Source organism: Scophthalmus maximus, chromosome 21, assembly GCF_022379125.1.
Source record: "Scophthalmus maximus strain ysfricsl-2021 chromosome 21, ASM2237912v1, whole genome shotgun sequence".
In the NCBI taxonomy this organism is placed as follows: Eukaryota; Metazoa; Chordata; class Actinopteri; order Pleuronectiformes; family Scophthalmidae; genus Scophthalmus; species Scophthalmus maximus.
This window is the reverse complement of record NC_061535.1, coordinates 14465362-14485537: the sequence shown is the minus strand read 5'-3', so window position 1 is coordinate 14485537 and position 20176 is coordinate 14465362. Positions and strand designations below refer to the sequence as shown.

Below are 20176 nucleotides of genomic sequence, written 5' to 3'. Positions count from 1 at the left end.
TTCCCTTTCCTTCTCCCCCTCTCCCTCCCTCCATCTCTCTCCCTTTCCTTCTCCCCCTCTCCCTCCCTCCATCTCTCTCCCTCTTTCCCTTTCCTTCTCCCCCTCTCCCTCCCTCCATCTCTCTCCCTCTTTCTCCCTCCCTCTTTCCCTTTCCTTCTCCCCCTCTCCCTCCCTCCATCTCTCCCTTTCCTTCTCCCCCTCTCCCTCCCTCCATCTTTCCCTTTCCTTCTCCCCCTCTACCACCTTTTACATTTTATCAAGGTTTTTAAAAAGCAGCAAAATAATATTTTTGAAGGAAGGATTTTTTTCCAACAACACCTAAAATGTACGGAAATAATTACACGTTAAAGAACTCGATGCGAACTGTGACTTTAGTGCTGTCGCACATTAATTCACTAAGATATGAATACTTTGAAATTGTACTTAATTACAGTACCTGAGTAAATTTATCTTTATATACATTTTCCACCATGTTTTATCAAAGCTTAAGTAGTTGATATGAAATTATTATTTTAAAACTTTATCAAAATAAATTCTGATATTGTGATGTTATTTTATTTTAATATTTTTTGCCCAGGACGTTGTTACAGACTTTTAATCTTAGTGAGGTTTTTCCCACATGAAGTAAAATTATTTGTTTTCAGTGATTTATTGATGCATGTTCTATTATTTAACACATTTGTGTCAAAATAATTCAAATCACGAGTAATAATTATGCAACAGTGACTCATGTCAGTGTTATTATATTTGATACTGTACTTTAAAGTTACTACTAACTAAACAATTATGGATCAATTCAAAGGAAATCCACGTTTCAAAAATGACCATATGATTTATTAATTGCGTTTGATTCACCCATCAAGCATAGAGACAGCGACTTTACATAACTTTGTTCTTGAGTAGAAACTTTGACAGACATTAGTGCATAAGATAAATCATCTGATTCGACCAAAAATCCCAAATACATTCATTTTCTTATAAAGTTCACGTGAATCAACATGAGATTTTATGTTCCAACATTTATAAAAAACTGTCTGAGCAAAAACGCACAGACGTTCTTCTGCAACTGTTCCAATAGTTATGATCAACCAGGAAATCCAAAATGAATTTCCATATTCCAGGCCGGTAATGATGATAATTTGATGATGATGATGTGCAGGAATATTTCTATTTGATGCGAGGAACTTTTTCTCCGAGAGGAACCTCCATCAGTTTCTGTCACGAAAGAATAAAAACACATACATCAATCTATTCATACTTCAGTAACTAAATATAATGGATCGTTGTACAAAATCTTTCTATTAAAAAAATGTAAATCGAGATTTTTTTAAACGTCTCTCGTGTGTGAGATATTTCCCGACGTGTGTCTCACCTTGAGCAGGCGAGCGTGGTGAGCGTTGTCGTCGTCGCCCTCCGCGCGCTGAACGTCCACCTGGTACCGCTCACAGGCCCGGACCAGCTCCTGGCCGTCGTACAGCAGCGCCGGGTCCAGAGAGTGAGCGTTGATCAGACTGACCAGGTACTCCCTGTAGTGTCTCCTGCACACGCACACGCACACGCACACACACACACACACACACACACACACACACACACACACACACACACACACACACACACACACACACCCCCCTTCGTCAAAGAGAGTAACTTTATCGGAGCCAGGGCAGTGAAACATTGAATATTCTCTTTTATTTGAAACTTAAAACGGACGCAGTGACAGATTTGTGTTTTCCATCTCTTCACTTGTGTTTCACCAGCTCCTGTTTCACAGGCACAAGTAACACACGGGGTTTTCTTTTCTGACGCTTCTTCTCTGTAAGAGACTTCCTGTTGTGGCGGCAGAAAAAAAACCCGCCACTGTGAGAATATCGTACGTATTAACAGATGAGCTGAATCTCACTTTTTAAAGCTCTGTAAAAAAAGCAGAGACACACGTTTGTCTCACTCACAACTCCACATGAAGTGAAATGAAGATATGAATTGTGAAGTGTGAAGACACGGGAGCTCACTGCAATGACGGATGTGCTCTTTTGGAGAATGTTTCCTCTTGAAACACAGATTTTTTTTTTCAGCCCGTCTCCGTAATCTCTGATCAAACAAAGACACAGTTTGGTTGAGGATTAAGTTCGGAGTTGACGTCGCGAGCAGAAGAGCGAGCTGTGGCTTGAACTGCAAACCTCCACCTTGAGAACACATGACTGTGGAGAGGAGACACTCCCTTTCCTACTTCTGAAAATGTCTACGAGACGACCTCGTAACTCGCACGCTATAGTTTTTTATTTTCATTGACTTTTTTTTCTCTCTCTCAGGGTTTATAAGTTAACACAACTAGAATGTGCAGTGACCAGTGAAATAAAAGATTAAGGAAGTCATAAAAATGTCTCCGTGTCGTTAGGAAGGAATATGTCAAAGTGTTGTTGTAGAGTAAGTCCTCAGAAAACCACCGAGGCCTCAGGTCTCGTCCTGTTGGCTTCACTCACTGATGCTCATTGAAAATGTCCAAATGAAATTTGAATATTTGTTTGATTGTTTTGAAAAGAAACCACGTGCTCACATACTTTCTTATGTTAAAGGATTCAAGTCACACTGATGATAAAGTTTTTTTAAATTTTTCCATATTGTACAATTATTTTAGATCGACATATTATACTATGAAATATTTTACAATGACTTTTTACTTGTACCTTACTATACTATGACATTTTTTGACATTTGACAATTCATTTTCAGTATATCTCTGTGAAAGCTCGTCAGACTCTCGCAACATTATCGTCGGACACTCACTCGCAGAGTCCAGCTTGTCCCGGCTGCGTTTGAACGCCACACGGTGAATCCATCTGCAGACCTCCGTCGTCCTTCTGCTCCATCACTCCGCAAGTGTCTGGTTCAGAGAAACTCATTAGTTAAAATTATTGGAGGAAGAAGAATTAAAATGTAAACTTTTGTGTCTCGTCTAAATGTCAAAATGAAGTTTCTGTCATTTAAGTCTCTTCTGACGTTTATTCGAATTCCAGGTTTTCTTTCAACCTCTGGGGACATTTTTTTTAAAAAATGTCTTATTTTTCTATTCTTCTACTGATGAATGAAGAAAATGTGTTTTACCAGTTTGAGTTCCGTTCGAAGAGTCAGTGTTGAACTCCACAACGCTCCTCTGAGGGGGAAAGGAAACACATAACATTGTACGTTTATGATTTATGATTGTGGGTCAAGGGAAACATTTTTTTAATGTTAGTGTACTGGCCTGTCAACAGGTTTCCCCCAAAAGTCAATAAAGTGATTGTATAACTGATAATGTGAAATAAATTTGTGAGGTTTTCCGGCTCTTTAACAGTTCATAGACTTTTTTTTCTCCTCTTCAAGGTCCAAATATGATTTTACATAACATCAGAGGTCTGGAACAATAGAACGAAAGATTTACCAAACTTTTTTATTTTTGCTAGGTCAAATCAAAACCAGGTATGATACATCCTAGTTAATAAGCTATTTTTAACTCATATAAAACTAGTTTAATATTTTCATAATGGGATATTTTGATATTTTATGTTCCACGAATCAAAAACAGCGATTGGTTGACGAGTCCTCACCTGCAGCAGCGCCTGGAGTCGGAGCGGCTCCCAGTCTCTCAGGTAGAAGAGACAGTCACGAGGGTGATGAGCGTGAAGACCCGAGTAACTGCACTGAGGAGTCTTACATCCCGTCTGCACGGGGAGGAAGAGAAAACAAATCAATAATTCAATAAAAAAATACAAGAAGCAGGCGTCCAGAACTCTAACACATAAAGCTCGAGTCTACGTCACCTTGTGGTAGGGATTGTTGCAGCCGCTGCAGAACTGGTAGCGGCACTGGGAGCAGCTGAAGTGCATGCAGCCGCCTTTCGTCAGGTCGTACTGGAACCTGCAGTGAGGACAAGCTGCCAGAAGACACACAGGCTCACAATGAATATTACATATATATTCATTTATACATCGCACGTGTTGTTATGTCGGGGGGATGTTGAATGTTAAGCTTGAACAAAAGTACTGTTTTATACGATGGCGTGGGGGCCAGCGTAGGGAGGAGCCGGGGAAGGGGGGTCATATTCAGAACATTTCTGAGATTAAACAAACTCTGATATTCTCTGAAATTAAAGTCGTGAATTATGGGAAAACTTGGATATTCTCTGCGATTAAAGTGGTAAATTTACGAGAAAAAAACCTGGATATTCTCTGAGATTGAAGTCGTAAATGTACCACTTTAATCTCATAAATTCTGAGTTTTTCCACGAAATATTAACCCCCTCCCCCTTGGGTCCACAATTTTTCTTTGTATCCTACAATGGCCCCAATATGCTGTCGTAAGTTAAAAGCCTCAGTTTCATCCTCACTGATGCCGTTGTCCCGCAGGTACCCGGCCAGGCCCTGCCTCTGGTACTCGGGGTCGTTCTCCCTCTTCCACTGCTGGAACTGCTCACAGGACAGATCCTGGTGCTGAGCCTCCCACTGACACCGGGGAGGGACGGAACAGACAACGTTTGAAGAACATTTCGTGACTTTTAATCAAATACAAGCGGAGCTGGTCGACGAGTGATGATACTCACAGGTTTCTTGCACCGAGTACAGAAACTGTTGCGACACGCCGGACACGTGACCTTCAGCTGGTCTCCGTCGTTGATGAACCCAGACGTGCACTGACGACCACAGACAGAGGAGACGTGTTCAATATTACATTTTACGTTACAATACGTCGTTCACACATATTGGAATGTAATTGTTGTCTGTCATTATTCATGCCGGTTGTTTTATTTTTGTTTTCATGAAGCTCCTATTGATAATTTTTTTCAAAAGTCTTCGTGTTCTTACAGTGTTGAGTTGGTTGATGTTTGTTCTCTTTAAAAGCCAATAAAAGGATAATTATGGAACATTTCAGAACCCGTAAATAAACACCAGTAAAATTAGAAAAATTATGTAGTTTCATTTGATATAATATAAAATCTGCTGTGATTTGAATCGAGGAAAGAGGAAATATTTGGACGACACCTAAAGTTGAAGAAATGTAAAATAAGTGGAGCAACGGCAGAAAACCCCCCAGAGAAAACAAGAAATCAAGATTGTGAAGAACGGGCAGAGTGATTTTTGATTTTGGGTGGAGTGTGTGTGTGTGTGTGTGTGTGTGTTTGTGTGTGTGTGTGACTCACGTGGCAGCACCAGAGGAACTTTGGGTCCTTCATGAGCGCGTGCTCCGTCAGCTTCTTGTGAAACAGCTCGTACACGTCGGGCTCCAGACAGTCCCGCAGCTGGAGACACAAAACTTCTTTTTATCATTTCACCGGTCGAAGCAAAAGTGAAACAACGACGACAACAACTTCACACATTATTCTAGATATAAACTATTATTATGTCATCTAGTTCTGTTCTTGTACATAGTTTTTGGCAGCAGTAGCTTCCTCCCTCTCCGTTGGATCTTCTCCAGAAGCTGGAATTTAAAACGTAAAGGATGGATTTCACGAGGGGACCGCGGCCAATCCGACGCCCTCACCTGTATGTCCAGCGTGGAGAAGTAGCTGTCCAGCTGTTCGGGGTCGTTGATGTCGGGCTCGCCGCAGACGGGACACACCATGTCCCTGATGTGTTTGTCTCTCACCGACACGGTGAAGTGCTGCCCGAAGCACTCGTGGCAGACGGAGCACTGGCAGGACGTCAGGGACTGCATCTGAAACGCACAAAAAGAAAAACAAGACATCAAACGGAATATCCTCCAAAATAAAACACTGAAAGCAGTAAGTGAAAACCTCCGCCCGACCCACCTTGCGGCGCGGGAAGATGCTCAGGCAGCAGGGACACTCGTTGTTGAGCAGACGCCGGATGAAGTCCTTGTCGTGCGAATCCTTCACGGCCTGGACGACGTCCTCCAGCGAGCAGGTGACGCCGGGCTCCTGGAGCAGCGCCAGCACGAGCTCGCAGCGCCCCCAGCTGGGCAGGTCGTACAGCGCCAGTAGACGCCTGCACATCCTCTGAGGGAGGGAGGGGCAGCGACCGAGACCCAATTATCGTCAGAGAGCAATTGAAAACCACCACCACGTCAGCACATGCACGTGGCGCGAACACGTTGCAGCAGGTTCAGCAGCAGCGGACTGACTGACCTGTTTGTCCGGGTTCTTGGGGTCGATCGGCGGCTCGGGCTGCTCGGTCCAGATGCGCCGGTGGAACGGCTCCAGCAGGGGGCGCTGCAGCAGAGACAGAGCCCCCTTGAGCTCGCCGCCGCTCAGCCGCAGGGCCTCCTCGCACTGGGCCACGTCCCTGAAGCCCAGAGACTGGAGCTCCCTCGTCTGGACACAGAGACACACGACATGACGACGACAGGGAGGAGACGTGAGGCGTCTTTGTGTCAACACGTCTACAGAACATGCTCCTGATAGTGAGGAAGTGTCTGACACTTATATCGACGTGTCGATATGTGTTTCAGCCGTGGAAAAAGAATCTCATCCACCTTCAGCTCAGACACTCGTTGTGACGCTGCTCCCTCTGGTGGTCCGGGTCACAGACGCTCAGGTTACTTCACTCAACACCAGCGCATCAATGATACTTTAATACAATAACAGATTTTAATAATTTGTGGCGGCAGCTGCTTGTTTGAGAGACATTCACCGCTGTAAAAATGGGTTTGTCTGCTTTTGTTCTGTAGCAATAATATAACATGTATTTAATTATTATACATTAAGAAATTAGTAGAGAGAAGGAAAATTCTATTTTTTTTTTTTCAAGAAACCAATTTCCCAGAGATGATGATGATGATGAATGGATCAGGATTGACAGGTCGACCTATAAGCGACGGTTCATTTCTCTCGTCTCCAGGACACAAGTCGAGATGACCACGTAGTTGAACCCAAATAGCTGTTGCCATAGCAACGAGGTCATAACACACGCGCACACACGCGCACGACGCCCCTTTAATTCCTTGTTTTTAACGTGAATAAATAAACTATCCTTTCCAAGTCTGTGCCTCACAAAAAGATTTAAGATCTCTGTGTTTCGTATCTCACCTTGACCTGTCGCTCTCTGAGCAGCTGCGTCACGGCTCGGTCCGTGTCGCCGCCGGCCGACAGCCAGGCCAGCTTGGCCTCGGCCCGGGACAGCTTCACGCCTTGGCCCGCGGCGGCGCTGGGACCGCGTTCCTCCTCCTCCTCCACCTCCCCGTCCCTCTCCAACGCGGGGTGAAGAGCCCCGGCAGCAGAGTCGCCCGCCCTGTAGTTCAGCTGGACGGACGCCGCCATGGCGCAGATCTCATCCAGCAGGTGAGGCAGCTCCGACGTCACCCAATCGCAGGGGTTGACGTTGCTGCCGCCACACACGCCGAGCGCCGCGAACACCTCCTCGGGGCTCACGCCTCGCTTTTCGGCTTCCTGGGGACGGAGACACACGGAGAGTCTTCGGTGTGTTCTAAACTTTGGAGACTTTGATTTGTTTAGAATCCCGATGTGGGATGAAGACCCTGACCCTGATCTGGTGGATGAGGCCGATTCCGTCCTCCCTCATCGTCTTCTGCCGCCTCAGCTCCGGGTTGACCCGGGGCTTGGGCTGAGGCTTGACGCCAGGTGCAGGCTGCTCCCTGAGGTCGACGTTGGTGGACGGCGTCTGCTGAAGAGACTGAGGCGCCGAGTCGCCGCCAGGAAGTAAGTCTTTACACGGCAGGCTGCACATCTCGCACACGGCGGTCGGCTTGGTGTTCACGTAGGTGCAAAACTGACAGGTCCACTGTGGAAGAGAGAACAAAATGATTCACGTCGGAAAGAGAAATCTAGATAAATAATAGGTGTAAGACGCCTGAAGAGAATCTGTTTATCTGCTTATTCCGATACTGAAACGCGACAACAAAGTATCAGTTCCCCAAGGTTGTTGAGAAACCGCAGCAGTGAGACAAACCTTTGTTCTGGGATCAGACGGAGCTCCGGGGCTGGACGACACCGGGGCAACGGGCGGGCGAGTGGCCAGGCGGGGGCGCTCACACACCTCACACAGGATGCTGCAGCCTTGGTTCACCATCGTGCAGCTCTTACACTGCCACTCTGAGGGAACGAGGACACAGCAACAAGTCTCACTGCCGCTACACTCACATTCTCCGGGGGTTATTATTTTATATGTTACGTTACGTTACGCCCTGAATCTCACCGCTCACCCACCCGTGTTCGGTGACGTGGCGCCTGACGCAGGGCCGGCGTCCGGAGCGGTGGACGCGGCCGTGGCGAGTCGAGGCCGCTCGCAGGTGGAGCAGAGCACGGCTCGCATCTCGTTCACCGTGGTGCAGTGTGCGCACTCCCACGGCGACAGAGACGGACTGGAAGAGACGACAAGAGGAGCAATTCTTCCTGAAGATCTGTGTCCATTCAAACATTTAGCTCTGAAGAAAATTCTCTCGTTCTTGAGATAACACGTTCACGACAGTGGGACTGATGGTCGGACGGACGGGATAGAAATCCAACAGTTGGACAAACACAAAACTTACGTTAAGGTTTACAAATACAGAACAAGCCAGAGATTAATGATTTCTGACCGGAGCATCCGTCTGCTCTCAGGTTTTTAAGTTTTCAACGCGACCGTGTGTTTTTGCCGGGTGTGAGTCAGCGTCCTCCTCCTCCTCCTCCTCACCTGGACGTCTTGACCGGCACCACAGCGGCTCTGTTGTGTCCCTTGCGGTCGGGGTGCGAGTGGAAGAGCCGGTCACAGTTCAGACACAACCTCTGGACACAAGTGGAGCACTGAGACTGGACAGTGGAAACACCACAGATGCCGCAGGTCTCTAAAAAGAACACACACACATATATACAAGTTTAGAAAAACCCATTGATGTATGATGTGTTGCCTTTTAAAGGTCGTCGCTGTGCTGTAATGTGTCATACCCGGTATTTTGTCTCTCTTGTGACTGGCTCTGGTCGGGTGGCGGTGAAAGAGTCCGTCACACGCGTCGCAGAAACACTGACCGTCACAAGACGGACAAAGCAGAGACGCGCTGCCGCCGCACAGATTACACACGCCGCCTGCGACAGAGCCTGGACACACGCACGGAGAAAACACAAATGAAGTCATGAGACGTATATATTCTGAAGAAGAAGAAGAAGTGGTTCTCTCTCCTCACCCGCTGATGGTTTCAGGCTCAGTCCCACGAGGCTCTGAGCAGGTTTGGGCGAAGGCGACAGGACCTGGGGTTTGTCGGCGTGCAGCTCCTCCGCGGGCGGGACGACCGCCGAGTCGCTCGCCACCTTCTCCTGAAGAGAAAACAGCATCACGTGTGAAAACACTAGTATCAGCACTTCGAATTTTTGTATGTAATTAATGTTGTTTTTTCAGTGTCCACGCTGAAATAAACATTTTCTATTTTTCATATCATTTCATATTATCATGTGTTTTTACAGAAGGTAAAGACGGTCGTCCACTAAACAGAAGGTCGGCGGTTCGATCCCCGCTAGCAGTGCTGTATGAATATGTGTGTGTGTGTGTGTGTGTGTGAATGTGACTTGTACTGTAAAGCGCATTGAGGGGTCAATAAGACTATAAAAATAAATGAATTAATAAATAAATCATATTAATCTCACTCACTTTAATTTTGCAAAACAATAAGTTTAAATTGATCACATTCATTGATTTAATATGATCTCACTTCCTCTATGAATGTGCAGCTTTTGTGTAAATTGCGGTCATGTCTTATATATTGATATTTTACATCGTGGTTAGGGGTTAGGGTTAGGGTTATGTGAGTGACGCTAATTGGAATTAATCACGTCGCGTCCGCTGTAAACGCACCTTTTGATATTTCCGTAATTTCATAATCCAGATTTTCGCGTCACTGGCATCGGGCGCGAAATAACGCCAGTAGCGTATATTCACGTCGGACGCTTCAGCTGAAATATTTGAACTTGAGCGGAAATATTTGCGTTGCGCGTCCAGTATGAACGAACAATACGATGTTTCTGTAATATTTTCGGGGTAATTTCATTATAAACTATTAATCGACACAAATGTGTGAATCCAAATATTGTTTTTATGTCATGCTAAGTCACATAGTTATATCCTACATGAACCAACTGAACAAAAACAATGAAATATAACGAAGAAAACATAAAAATTAAGATTATGACAATAAGAGTAGACGGAGGATAATGTATGAAATGTTGCGTACAGACCTGCTGTGTGAGAAATGGCAGGATATCTTTGAAGTTGTCGAGGTGAGGATGGGAGCCCTGAACAAACGGAGACATCACAGATGGAACATGGTGAATCTCACTTACGCTGATGTTTACAACTATGATGCTGACGCAGCGACACCGACCTTCACCAGCATGTCCACCTCTGTGCGCAAGGTCATGACCTCCAGCGTCACCTCGGCGACCTTTTCGCCGTCCGGCTCGCTGACCTCCTCCGGGAAGCTGAGGCCGTCGACCTGCTGGTTGGTGTAGCCGTAGAGGAAGAGGACCGTGCGGCCGCCCTGCCAGAGTAAGACACACGGGGTCGGACGACCTTCAGGCCTATCGTCATCGACTTATTTACACTGGGAAAAAAACCCCGTTCTCACCTTGACGGCGTCCACCGTGGTTCTGAACACGGGGTTGTTGTGCTTGACGCTCCTCCAGTACTTGGGCCTGGCGGGGGACGTCAGGTTGCAGCCGTACTTCTCCAGGATGCTCAAGGCCTTGACCAGGCGGCTCAAGGACTCCAGAGCCTGGTGGAGAGATAAGATAAACCTGCGTAAAGGTCAAGGTTCAACCATTCATTTAGCTATGAATAAAACTAAAACTTTATTTTTTGCAGCACACTCACTGATTTATTTTTCATTTTCTGTCGTACATAATTTTCATCCTAATAAAAACTTTTATTTCAGTACAGTGCAAATGTTTGTGTTCTCTTTCTTTTTTAATCTGACAAGTCTTGTAAAATACCATTTTTTTAATTCTCAATTTTTCACATATTATTTCCACATTTTATCATTATTTACAGGATAATGACAAGTTTAGACTAGTTATAGTACTAGTTAATAACTAGCAGTTATTTAAAATTAAAAAATCCTGGAGAAATGCTTCACAAAGACAAGCATTAGAAAAAAATTATATTTTTGGGGGGGAATATTATCACAGCATCATGAAACTTAATTTACTTTAAACATTTGAACTAGTGCTGCTGAGAATCAACAGTTACAGACGCAGCTGTTTGAAGTATTAAAGCTCCGTTATGAGTTTTACATGGTTCTTCTGCCCTCTAGTGTTCACAAATGATTGGACGCAGCATTCAAATAAATATTAAGTCTTCATAAAATTAATACATTTTCCAGGTACTTTGTGCACGTGTGAAGCCATGATGGAAAAGAAAAGAAACACCTCTAGCATGGTTCATCTTTAAATAATTTGTCGTTCATTACAGTAATTTATCATATAACACACTGACCAGATCTAAATCCTTTGACAAGTGGCCAGCCAAACTCTTTCTCTCACGACAACTTTACATGAACCTTCCTTCTTTGTGGTTTTGGTTTAACAACATAATATCTAAGTGAGGATCATCGTGTGGTCGGGTCAAAAAGACACTCAGGGGAAAAAGAACCCGACCTCCGCTCGGCTTCTGCTCGCCGTGTTCTCCCTCAGCATGGCCTCCGCAGCCAGGTGGACGTACTTCTCCGACAGAGGCAGGGCGACGCCGGCCATCGTCTGGACGTCGGCCTTCACGTCCTGGGCGACGCCCGTGGAGGAGAGCAGGGAGCGGGCTCGCCGCCGCACCTCGTCCATCTGCGCCGACAGAGGGCTGTCGCTCATCACCGCTGAGAGGAGGAGGAGAGGATTAATACAATGATCCGTTCAATTCTAACGTTTGGTCAAACAAAACAAAACAGGCAGTTTGAGGTTTGAGAACGTGTCTTTTTTTCACAATTTTTATGAACCAAACAGCTAAAATTAATCTAGAAAATTATGAAAAGTTGATTTAAAGGAGAGAAGGGAAGGAAAGGGAATTATTCGTTGCCATCCAAATTTTTTATAAAAAGTATCCATTTCTTAACGACAGTCTTCTCAGTGACTCTCAGTGAATTAAAATCTTAGACACAACAACAAGACACAAATACACAAACATGAACTTTCCATTACAGACGCTTGAAAACAAGACAAAAATATTTGTATTTTTTTTATCTGGTAAAATAATACATTTTAAATTGTGTCGTGCAACAAGGACAAAAGTTTTAGGTATATTTTTGTCAAGCTTAAAAGGAAAATATTAAATCTTTAACTGTACAACATGTATCTGACAGCTGCACTAGAACATAATCAATAATAATATTGACTAAAATACCAACACAAAACCAAAAAAGTGGTTAAAATCAGCTCCATCTTGATTAAAAAATAGTCAATAAAAGTAATAATAATAAACTATGTGTCTGAATATAGAGAACTTGGATAATAATACCTATTTTGTTATAATAGAAATAGTTTTCGAGATATTGATATTGATATTGTGGCATATTTCCTCATTATGTCCACAAATTAAATAATCTCAGAACTTTCTCCTCATGATGAAAACAAGGTGAAAACAAATGTGTACCAGTTAAAGTAAAGCAGTTAAAACATATTTTCACTTGTATTTAATCATATGACTGTATATGATCACTAATCATGGGAAAGTCCTGGTTAATAATAGTTTCTCTCCCAGTGACAGTGAACAGCTGCTGCCTGTGTTATTATTAAATCATAAAAACACAAACACGCTCGGAATAATTATGAATATTAACAGTGTAATTCATTGTTATTATTATTTTTGAAAGAGTGTCAACGTAAATTCAATGAGTTAGAAATCACAACAACAATTCTTCGTAGTTGAAACCGAAACTTTTCCGGAATTCCTCGGTTCAACTACGACGCAGTTTCTCTCTCCGCGGTCGTTTCGTCACAACCGGATGTGTTTAATCCGCCGCCGTATGAAATATGAATTAACGTGATTTAACAGGGATATCAACGGTTAAAGTCTCACCTTCACTGTGGCAATGTAGCAATGTAGCTAGCTCCGCTGCATCAACAGCGTCAAACGCGGAACTACACTTTGGCAATGTTTAAGCGACTCTCGTCTACTTCCTGTTCGTTTTTCCAAAATAAAAAACACCTTTGCTACAAATTAAAAGCATGCTTTGTAAAACACGGCAGTTCGTGCTGCGTGTAGCTAGCTTCACTACTTCAAACGCGGAACTTTCGTTCACCGGTTCTAGTTCCTGTTCGTTTTTCCAAAAAACAAAAGCATGGTTTCTACACATTAAAAGAACCATGTTTTAAACTGTTTTCCCCCTTTTGACTTCTGAATAACCTGCAGCTTCCTGACGTTGCTTGTAAACACTCTGTTTATCCTGTGTGTTGGTTCTGTAGCTAGCTTAACTACTTCAAACGCGGAACTTCACTTCAATTTTGTATCGTTTTAGTTCTACTTCCTGTTCCTTTCCTTCCCAAAATAAAAGCATGATTTATACAAATTAAAAGCAAGTCGCTAACTTTGTTTCCCTTTTTGACTCCTGAATAACCTGCAGCCCCCTGACGCTGGTTGTAAACACTCATTTTGTGCTGCGTAGAGTTCTGTCGCTAACATCACTGCTTCACAACTTTAAACGCGGCACTTCGTTTCAAAGTTTAGCTTCCTGTTTGTTTGTTTTTCCAAAAAAAACAAATTACGTTCCCGAAATATATAAAAACACAGAAATTAGTTGCTGTCTAATAATGTCGCTGCAAAAGAAAGTAGCTCATTAATCACATTTGTTCCATTATTTAGTATTTCATAGTCATTTCTTTATTTAGGCATTTATTTATATTGCAGAAAACATTTCTTTTATTGTGAAATCCCCTGTTACCGTAATACCTAGTACCAACGGGAAACTCAAAAAAACGGGGGGCGGGGCGTGTGTTAGACAGTGGGAGGCGCAAACTGCATCATCCGGTATCAAACTCGAAAGTAAACTGGATGAGGAAATAAAGAAACTCTCCCCGCTGGTCTTCTCCTGCAGCCGAATATTCCTGATAGATCGTTCAAAAAAACTAAACATTTTTATTTTCTGTTCAGCTTGAAGGTTTTGCAGCTCGACCATGTCAAAGACATCAGCTCTGAGAGTCTCCAGGGAGGCTGCGGTGAAGGTGAGTGGATCCGCAATGATCGGATCTGATCACGATGCAAGGTGTTGCATTACTGTTAAATTACTTCAATGCGGGTAGTTTGTGAAATGTTAAAAACATTAAAACATGTTGGCAAATGAAAGAGTCTGTCCATGCAGCGGGAAAATCCCCCCTGAAAGAAGGAAAACGAAAGTAAATCCACTTCATGGTTTAATGTCACATGACTCAGCAGCTTTTTTTTTTAAATCTCACATTTCCAACAGGTGGAAAACTTCAAGCAGTCACTGTATCTTGAGGTCTGTGAAACCTTTTCTTTTGATTCATACCAGAAAATATAAGTCACCTCTGACCTAATTCAGTCACCTAATTTCATTTTTTAAATATCCCCCCCCCTCCCCCCCCAGGCTGAGAATCTGTTTTCCAGTCACATCCCATTGAAGATCAAAAAGCTGGACGCTCTGCTCAAGGTAAGAAAGGTCACAAATGGTTTACATTGTAACACGTGTCGTCATGTTCTTTTCCTCATCCCTCTCCTCGCCGTCTTCAATTTTTCCAGGACGAGGCCCTCAGCATCGCCGACATGTCCTCGCTCCAGGCGCCGCTGGACATCCCCATCCCGGACCCTCCGCCCCCCGAGGGCGAGGTGAGAGCAGCTCCGTTGCACCGATCTCACAACGACTCTCAAAACATAAAATTCACTCTCGATCCAAAAGTTCCAGGATGTACATGTTCAGTCACGTCACATTCACATATCATCCATCCATCATAGTCACTGTGCAGAAAATGGGAAAAGAAGATAAGATGATCAGATAAAATAATCCTTTCACGAGCCCCACGGGGTAAATTTGGGTATTTACGAGCAGCCTAGGGACAGAACAGAGAGAGTAGAGGATGAAATAGAATAAAATGGTTTAAGAATAATATAAAATTAAAACTAAAACTATATAGAACACTTAGACACATGTTCAGGAGTGGTAGTGAAAGATAATGTCTCAAGTCACAGAGATGTCATAAGTAGCAGCAAGTCAGAGTAAAGAGCAAAAGTACAGAATACTATCAATTTATACCAATACTACTAATAATAATGATACATAATTACCATGATAATTATAATATGAAATAACATAATCTATAGTCATATATATAGTACTTTTTCATATAGTCGTTATGTGGAATATCGTATATTAGTGGTTTACAAAATTTGCCATGGTGCCGGTACTGTATTAATGCTATTTCATATGATGACAGTTCTATTCTATATTTCAAATCACAACGTACGTTGTCGCAAGACACTTAATGTCTGTCATCCTATTGGTTGTCAGAGTTTATCCAATCAAAACAAGATGCCTCAGAAGCAATCATGATGATGAAAATTTTCAAAAGCGTCAAATTGTTGCTTTTTGACTCAATATGAAACTGGTCCCACAGGAAATGGAGACCGACAAGAAGGACGACGAAGAGGAGAAGAAAAAGAAGAAAGGTAAATGTTTTTCTTTAAAAAAAATGTTTGTGTCATTATGATCAAGAGCATGCACACGATGCATCATTCATGTGACTTTTCCTCTGCACAGCTCCAAAGTGTGGCTTCATCAAGGGCAACGAGAAGATCATGATGCTGGTCGACAGGGTGAAGCCGGAGATCGTCGCCTTCAGGGAGACCGTCGTCGTGGTGAGTTGAGCGCCGTCGCGAAGACGAACGCCGACGAACATAGTAAAATATGGAAAAGTTAACTTTGGCTCTTCCCGTATCCGTTTCCCCTTCAGGTGTCCTGCTGGATTCAACATCTCATCCCAACAATAGAAGATGGAAATGACTTTGGAGTCGCCATTCAGGTGCATTTTCATTGAAAAGACTCCACCATGCACAAATAGTGACTATGTTATCAAATTCTATGATAACCATGGTAGTGAGAAATATTTATATTGATAAAATGTTAACTCTCCCACGTTGTGGGTGTAGGTATTTTATTTTCATTGTTATTCATTTGACAAAAAGGGAAACAGAAAACACAAGCTAAGTTTGCTATGGATTTAACTGATAAAAGACATATTTATGGACATCTTGTGATACTATCGTTATGGTGAATTCCTTTGGACACTCGATAATCGTGTAGTGAAAGTCTGATATCATGACAATTTAATTAGTAAAATTTTGATTTTTTCATTTATTGTTTCACCACAGGAGAAAATCTTGGAGAGAATCACTGGCGTGAGAACCAAAGTTGACACTTTTCAGGCGAACATCAACAAGTAGGTTGCTTTGTGTCAAGTGTAACGCTGGAAAATGTTCTGGCAGACGTATGATTTCATGATTAAAAATCCTTCTTCATTTCTTTTATACTCAGGTACTTCTCAGAGAGGGGAGACGCTGTCGCCAAAGCGTCCAAGGAAACTCATGTGGTGAGTTCACAACGCTCTCCACTCCAGTTATCTGAAGCTCGAAAACTGCTACATAAATAAAATGAAACTTTTTGTTGCTTAATACAATTATCAAGAATTAAATCAATTATATTTCTATAAATATAACTTTAGATCATGTAGATTGGCGCGAGCCGGCGGTTTCGCATCTCACAGTCGCCTTGATCTTGTGAGGTTGTCGTCGTTGGTTTTTTTCTGAGATTTTATCTTGAGAATGCTCCTTTGACTCCTCCCCCTCTCTCTCCAGATGGACTACCGCTCGCTCGTCCACGAGAAGGACACGGCCGTCTACGGCGAGCTCAGGCTGATCGTTTTGGACCTTCGCGGCTTCTACGTGAGTCAAATCGACCGTCACCGGAAAATTAAGTTAACCTGCCGCACCGCGTTAAAACGTTTTTTCTTTTTCTATTTCTTTTTCTACCTCTTCGCTGTAGGCCGAGCTCTATGACATCATCACCAAGAATCTGGAGAAGGTGACCAATCCCAAGGGAGAGGAGAAGCCGTCCATGTACTGAATCTGGAGGGAGGAGGAAGTGACGAGGAGGAGGAGCCACTGGGACAGATACTTCTTCATTGGGTGTATTCAAAAACAAAATTGTTTGACTAATTTAACGTCTTGGTTTTGCTCATTCACTTCCATAAACATAACTGGTGTCACAGTTGCATGAAAAACACTTAATCATTTGCATTAAATGTAAAAGTTGTTTAACAATTATTAGTTTTACAAAAAGGAATAAACAAAGAAAGGTGTGAGATTCTGTTTTATTCGTAACAAAACCGGCCTCATTATTTACGTCTCACTTCTCTTTTCTTTTCATATATAAACAAAATCAATCAGGAATTTTACTACAAAAATATTTTTCCTCCTCAAAAGTCGGGAGGAAACATTGATAACAACATAATCAAACTAAGAAACATGTTGTAGACACGGCGAAACAAAAAACAACAAATAAGTGTCCCGGTGATTCAAACTTCAGGACCTTCTCCTCCCGGTATGAGCTGTAAAAAGGAAAAAAATAAAATATATGAATGTAAAATCATGTGACCTTATTAAAATCCCTCATTATTATTATTTTCGTACCATAGTGATGTTGTTTCCGTTTAGGAGGATCTGGTCCAGTTTTGTTATCCTCCGTCCCTCCGGTGTGATCTCACTGGAACGCAGATATTAATGAGAATGCGTTCATTTATTGAAGAATATAGCAATTACTGTACTGTTCTTAATGCAGAGATGAGAAGTGCACTTACAACTCCGTCACATCCTCCAAGACCATGTCTGAGTAACGGAGTTCAGGACAAAGTCTGGGACAATATTCAGAAACAGTAAAATAACACTGAACGAATCAAACAGGACAAAGTGCGAGTGTGTGTGTTTTCATAACCACGGCTGAAAGGATACTGACGAAGTCGTCGAAACCCAGCAGGGTGCCGACGATTTCCTTGTCCGTCTTCATGACGATGTGAATCCGCGAGCCGATACATTTGTCCACAAGCTCTGAAACGTCAGAAAGTGAGGAATTGGAAATAAGTAAACTGCTCGTTACGATTTCCCACGGCACCTAAAGTCACATGGCCAAAACAGAAAAACACTACCAGTACTATGAACATATGTAGAAAAAAAATAATTGTGGCAATGATTCATAAGATGCCGTTATTAAACCCTGACGACATAGAAATGTAACTGAGGCTTGATGATTAACTGTTTAACCATAAACAAGAAAACACAAATACAACTAAATATATAGTACTTGAATTAAGAAGATAAACATTTTCACATAAAGCGTAAATATTAATGCATTTTTTCTGAATGACTTATCCTGTAAAATAAGAGTTTTCATATCGGGAGATAAACGACGATACTGATACGCCTGTGAGAGGCTCATATTATATTTATTAATAAACCCGGTTTGGTTCTAGTGCAACGTTATTACTGTAATAAAGTATATTACAGTTAATTTTATATTTCTATGACAAAATATCTTAAACAATTCTGAGAGTAATGATCAATAAAAAATTCATTTTTATGAAAACATTTTTTCACCATGATAACATGTATTAACATAATAAATATAGCTGTATATTTTTCTCATTTTTCATCAATTTAAAAAAATTCTGTCAAATATCAACATTGACTTCCAAAACAAATCCAGCATCAGTCGTGCAATAGTCGGATTATGTTTAATGAGTTATGTTTATTATTTAATATGTTTCAGAATTTTTTTTCTACAGACTGACCATTATTTCAGCACTATTTGTTTATATTCTTAAGAAATGCATCAAATAAATAGAAGAATAAAAATTAGAGGAGAGAATTTCATTTGGAGTTCACTTTGTTTTAGAACCACAAGTTATTTAATTTATATATTCATTTTTTGGCGTCACATATCGGTTGTAGCTCTTTAATATTCCAATTGGTTTTAAAAATTAAAACGGGATAATGAAAATACAATCACTGAACACTTTATTAGGAACACATGCATTCTTATCCAATCACATGTGTCATACATAAAGTAATGTATGAAAGTCACGAGTTCACATCATGTTCACATCAAAACATCATATTAAAGAAAAACATCCGTTTCTATTGATGTTTATTCTGAATCAATCCAACGACCCGTTGATATCGATCACACACGGTGAGAAACGTACAGAGCTAACAGGAGCGTTTAGCATCTTGCTAGCATGATGCTAACGCGAGCTGCTAGCGAAACAGCGCTCACGTTTTCAACTTCTCTCCGCCGCTGCTCAGATTTAAAAAAAAACATAAACCACCAAACTACCTCTGACTGTTAATATCCACACACACTCTCGCGTGTGTTGCGAGAGAAACTCCACGTTAATTCATAAGTTACTGACCGAGTGGGAGAAGCTGAGAAGGGTTCGTCGTCGGAGTAGCCGCCATGTTGGATCCACGCGCAGACAGAAGCAATCGACACAAGAGTCGTCATCGACAAGACCAAGGCAATCGAACTCAAATGATCCAATAATCAATTATTTTTTTATTTTATTTTTTTAACAGTTTACATCGAGATGCAGAGAAAACACACAGATCAATAGATTCAATAGCAATAAGTCAAATATGAAATTATTTGATTCGATTTAGTTCCACGCGATGGCGCTGTCAATGCATGACGTAATTCTTTCAACCAAACAAAGAGAAGTCGAGGTCAAGATAGTTCCCCAGTAGTTACTTTAATGTAGCCATGATTTTCTACCTTGTACATCTACTTCACTGCTTCATTTGTTGTTGTTGTTATTTTTAATTTTTTGGGACAATTGTAGCGACTAGTTCCTCGTCAGATCAATGTTTTACTTACACTCAATGTGTTCCATTGTTAGATTAAAAAAACTACCCAAAAGTATACAAAGAAAAAAGAAAATAATTCAATAATCATACAAACATCTAACAATGAGTCCCACTTTTACTTTATACACAAGTACATAATGCTAATACTTTAAAATATCCATATATATATAAAGTTGAAACCACAAAATTAAGTTGTTGGGGTTTTTTTATTCAAACAAATGTAATAGCATAATGCAATTTTCCATTAAAATATATTTAAATTGGGATATACCAAGATAAAATGTCATGCATTTTAGATGACTACGGTTAGATGAAACTCACTCGTGCCCACGGGATAGTTTCTGGTACGC

General features: G+C 41.9%; 3 protein-coding genes across 3 annotated transcripts; 1 reads left to right on the top strand and 2 right to left on the bottom strand.

Annotated features, from left to right (window-relative positions):
* Positions 1-812: 812 nt before the first annotated feature.
* Positions 813-13347, bottom strand: LOC118291520 (E3 ubiquitin-protein ligase RNF31-like). Its single transcript, XM_035619826.2, has 24 exons — positions 12981-13347; positions 11573-11781; positions 10546-10692; positions 10303-10458; positions 10157-10213; positions 9112-9241; positions 8876-9025; positions 8625-8775; positions 8159-8313; positions 7902-8044; positions 7476-7733; positions 7022-7381; positions 6122-6307; positions 5786-5992; positions 5518-5691; positions 5177-5275; positions 4580-4669; positions 4367-4481; positions 3801-3913; positions 3588-3701; positions 3106-3154; positions 2788-2884; positions 1373-1538; positions 813-1215 (listed from the first exon to the last, which is right to left on the bottom strand). The coding sequence occupies exons 2-24, from the start codon at positions 11774-11776 to the stop codon at positions 1168-1170; spliced, it is 3369 nt and encodes a 1122-aa protein (XP_035475719.2). The 5' UTR covers positions 11777-11781; positions 12981-13347; the 3' UTR covers positions 813-1167.
* A 570-nt stretch (positions 13348-13917) lies between these two features.
* On the top strand, positions 13918-17279 carry psme2 (proteasome activator subunit 2). Its single transcript, XM_035619589.2, has 11 exons — positions 13918-14122; positions 14365-14397; positions 14506-14568; positions 14658-14744; positions 15530-15581; positions 15673-15770; positions 15866-15934; positions 16284-16351; positions 16447-16501; positions 16767-16853; positions 16954-17279. Exons 1-11 carry the CDS (start codon positions 14075-14077, stop codon positions 17032-17034), a joined length of 741 nt encoding a protein of 246 aa, XP_035475482.1. The 5' UTR covers positions 13918-14074; the 3' UTR covers positions 17035-17279.
* lsm5 (LSM5 homolog, U6 small nuclear RNA and mRNA degradation associated) lies at positions 17263-19517 on the bottom strand. Its single transcript, XM_035619590.2, has 5 exons — positions 19376-19517; positions 17919-18014; positions 17768-17795; positions 17601-17673; positions 17263-17518 (listed from the first exon to the last, which is right to left on the bottom strand). The coding sequence occupies exons 1-5, from the start codon at positions 19419-19421 to the stop codon at positions 17486-17488; spliced, it is 276 nt and encodes a 91-aa protein (XP_035475483.1). The 5' UTR covers positions 19422-19517; the 3' UTR covers positions 17263-17485.
* Between the last annotated feature and the right edge of the window lie 659 nt (positions 19518-20176).